Here is a 4,192-nt window from a genome sequence, read left to right on the forward strand (position 1 = left end):
GCTGTCATGATCTTATCATAAACACCATTTTCCAGATAACTACTACTTACAGATAAACTACTGGACTTCATGCTCTCCCACCCCACACCAAGCAAGTGCTGAAAGATGTGGTCTAGCAGTAAGAGTTGTAGTAGCAATAATAATAATAATCACCATCACAATATTTTATATTATTCAGAAACAAAACAAAAAATTGTGTTCTTGCATAAAATTAAGATAAAAATTATTAAAGTGTGAAAACTCCCAAAACTGGGCTAAATATATATAAATTCCTCAAAATGCATCTCTTTAAAATTATATCGGTGTCTCAAATACCATGCTACCACATTAAATTATTAAACGTGCACAAAAATATTTTTTGAAAGAAAAAATATTCCAGTGGTGCATGCATCAATTAACAATATAAAAATTCCCTGAGAGGGGAGCACCACACCTATATATATAATTTATTTTTTGCACAGGTTTTCACGTGGTGATTATTTGATGGACTGAATGATTTGTTTCTTTTTGAAATAATATGAATTATTCATAATTTTTTTTCACGTGGTGATCACTTGATGGACTAAATTATTTGTACTTTTATTTTGTATTATTTAGGTTATCGGTATTATCAATATTTATAATAATTATATTTTTGGGGGGAATTTTTATATTGTTAATTGATGCATGCGCCACTGGAATATTCTTTCTTTCAAAAAAATTTTTTTGCACATGTTTAAAAATGAATAAATAGCCGCAGCTCCACTATGAGATATATCTCCTAGATTGTAAGCTCGAAAGAGCAGGGCCCTCGAACCCCTCGTGTATCACATTGTATTGTTATTGTACTGTCGCATGTTCTGTCTCCCATTGTAATGTACAGCACTGAGCAAACTATTGGCGCTTTATAAATACTGTATAATAATAATGATAATAAAAGTGTTTTAGTAAATGAGCTCAGCCAAAAAAAGTGAGGCAAATGTGGAATTTGTTTTTTTCCAAATGCGCTCTAATAGTCTTTCAAAAGTAGACAAATGTTAATCATACATTGTATCCAAATCCAGATAAATCACCAAAAAGTCCATGTGATAAAGTCCTCTGTAATGTGTATAAACGTAAAAGCACAATCCAAAGTCAGTTCTCCACTACCAAGATGTACAAAGTCCGTGCTGGAACCACCACCAATGGAACAGATGCGGGCTTACAACCTATAAATGACCCTCTAACTAAAAATAAGTCATATACAATAGAGCTCATGGATAAAGACAGCACCAGGGACACATCACTCCTGTTGGTACTCTTCTGAAACATACTCTTATGCACATTGTAGAGGACTTTATTACGTGGACTTTTCAGTAATTTATCTGGATTTCTGGACACAATATTTGATTAACGTTTACTTTTGAAAAACTATTAAAGCACATTTTCAAAAAAATGTTTCCACATTTGCTTCACTTTTTGTTAGCGCAGTTCATTTTTTAAAATATTTTATATTATTACATAATTAAAACTTCCTAAAATTCTTTTTTTGTAGAACTGCACACAGCTACCTTGTCACTGGGCTTTTCACAGTCTGAAGAAGATTGCTTTAGACATATGCGGCTAATTTCAGTGCTGGCCGAGTTGACCAGAGGGCAATAAATCTACACTAAAGCGGCAGATAAACACATTGCCCTTACTGCATAGCCTATAAAGGGGACCTGTGACTAAAGACAACGATTCTGCGGTTTCCTCCTGTATGTCTGATGTCAGATCTCCTTGTTTGGAAATGTCACAAGAGGTACAGAGTCAGTGTCAACAGCAACTTTTTCAAATCTGAAAAAAAAGTACTGGATTTGTTCTTTTTAAACATTTTCTATGTTTAATTTTTCCCTACAGCTCCCTTAATGGGACTCATATCCACCCCAAGACTCCATAGAAGCTATGTGGATTGCTATGGCTATTGTGACGCCACTCACAAAAGCTTACATAGCTATCTCCATTGGGTCGCCCAATAAGTACTGTATATGTGTGACTTGTCCTTCAGTGTATTCGGCTTTGGTCTGCATAGTCCCTTTATTTTGTTAGTTATGTGTTATGTCTATTTGACTTATTTTTTTAAAACAAATTTTCACTTTCTTCAGATGTGCTGCATCCAGTAATCTACGTGTTTTTATCATATACATAACTGGTTAATATACATATGGAGCTTCATGAAAATAAGACTTTTTCTGGTTTTGTCCTGTTGGGATTTTCTGATATGCCTCATCTTCTTATGCCTGCCCTCTGCTTTTTCTTGACTGCGTATATCCTCTGCATTACAGGAAATCTGTTCATCTTTGTGCTTTTTATGTCACAGCACCAACTTCACACCCCAAAGTATGTCTTGATGAGGAACCTTGCCTTTTTGGATGTATGTTTTACCTCCATTATCATCCCCAGGGCCTTGTATGGTCTCCTGTCTGGAGACACCCACATCTCTGTCCAAAGCTGTTTTTTCCAGCTTTTTCTCTTCACAGTAGTGGGCAACATGGATAGTTTTTTGTTGACCATCATGGCCTTTGATCGCTACTGTGCAGTTTGTTTTCCCCTACAGTACACTTTGATGATGAACAAGAGAACATGTATCTGTTTGGTGGCTTTTTCTTGGATTATTGCTTGCCTCCACTCTACATTCACCGTTTGGCTGGCTTCTTCTCAGCTCTTCTGTGGTTGGGTAATCCAACACTTCTTCTGTGACTATCCTGTCATAATCATTCTATCCTGCTCTGGCTTGTCATTCACTTTGCAGACAGCTGACCTAATTGTATCTTCCATTGACATCTTTACTCCAGTGCTTTTAATCATTGGGTCCTATGTATTCATCATCAAAGCAGTGTTGACCCTAAAGTCAACCCAGGGAAGTAGAAAGACCTTCACCACTTGTTCATCTCATCTCACCATGGTCATCCTCTTCTACAGCACAGTAATATTCATGTACTTTCGGCCAAGGTCCATCTACTCACCAACCTATGACCGAACCATCAGTATAGTCTTCGCCATCATTAACCCGACACTCAACCCATTTATTTACAGCCTGAGAAATAAGGATGTCAAAAGCTCTATAAAAAAAATTCTAGGATAGACATTGTTACAGTTTAAAGCCAAACTACCCCTTTATAGCAAATAAAAACTGAAATTTGTAATTAGTAAATTTTATCAGTCTTGATCTAATAAAACTCTGGTGCTATTGAAGTGTCTATCATTATTATTATTATACAGGATTTATACAGAGCCAACAGTTTACGCAGAGCTTTACAACATAAGGGGGGCAGTACACTTACAATACAGTTCAATACAGAAGGAATAAGAGGACCTTACTCATGGAGCTTACAATCTAAAGGGAGGGGGAGGTGGTACAAAAGGTAATTGCTGCAGGGGGTGATCTGAGGAAGGTGACTCAATTAGAGTTCTTAGGTGGAGGTGTGGTAGGCTTCCCTGCATAAATTAGTTTTTAATGATCACCTAAAGATGGACAGGGTAGGAGCTGGCCGGATTTACTGGAGCAGGGAGTTCCAGAGGACTGGAGATACTCTAGAGAAGTGCCCTGTAAGAAATATTTACAGTTGGTCATTGAACAGTGTTCCATTGACCACCATAGCTTTGAAGCTACTGCTGCCAAATGCCTACCATTGCATTATTCAACAACTGCTTGCATTCTTTAAAATGTAACTAAATGCAAAACCTTTTCTGTTTTTGGATACAATAGCACATGGGTTTTTTTTTTATAGCTGTCTGAAAGGGGAGATTTTTTCCGTTTTTAATTCTCTTGGTGACCATTGGCATGGGACTGAAAGTCAGGGAAATCCAAACTTTTTTTTGTCACCGGAACAAGAATAGGGGAGAAATCATCCAATGGGGAAAGATGTTTTGGTGATGACTCTCTTGGAGTGAATTTCTCTCACTTTTGAAACATTTTTTCTCACTTCCATTTGTGTGTACAGGACAGGGGGTAAAGAGAAATCTCTTAGATGGGGCACATATAGCAATAAAAGCCTTAAAACAGGTTACCTATTTCCTACTCTATCCAAAATTGTAGAAAATACTTACCTTTGGTCATACTTTAGCAGGTCAGTTATTTCTACGGTGTTCTTTGATGTATACAGATGGTAATGCAGTTGTATCCAATCTCTCACATGTGTAGAATGATAGTATGAGGTATTTTTTACAACTTTATAAATGTTTATAAAAAGAT

General features: G+C 36.5%; 1 protein-coding gene across 1 annotated transcript; it reads left to right on the forward strand.

Annotated features, from left to right (window-relative positions):
* The first annotated feature begins 2,161 nt into the window (after window positions 1–2,161).
* LOC149430885 (olfactory receptor 1L6-like) lies at window positions 2,162–3,105 on the forward strand. The gene has a single exon (XM_089665958.1). The coding sequence runs from the start codon at window positions 2,162–2,164 to the stop codon at window positions 3,080–3,082; it is 921 nt and encodes a 306-aa protein (XP_089522084.1). The 3' UTR covers window positions 3,083–3,105.
* Window positions 3,106–4,192: the final 1,087 nt, after the last annotated feature.

The sequence above is a fragment of the Staurois parvus genome, unplaced genomic scaffold (assembly GCF_062004578.1).
Source record: "Staurois parvus isolate SC_StPar_1 unplaced genomic scaffold, SC_StPar_1.0 ptg002430l, whole genome shotgun sequence".
In the NCBI taxonomy this organism is placed as follows: domain Eukaryota; kingdom Metazoa; phylum Chordata; class Amphibia; order Anura; family Ranidae; genus Staurois; species Staurois parvus.

Bases quoted from the DNA above. Each gene is read 5' to 3' on its own strand.
- LOC149430885 (XM_089665958.1), top strand. From the start codon at position 2,162: ATGGAGCTTCATGAAAATAAGACTTTTTCTGGTTTTGTCCTGTTGGGA.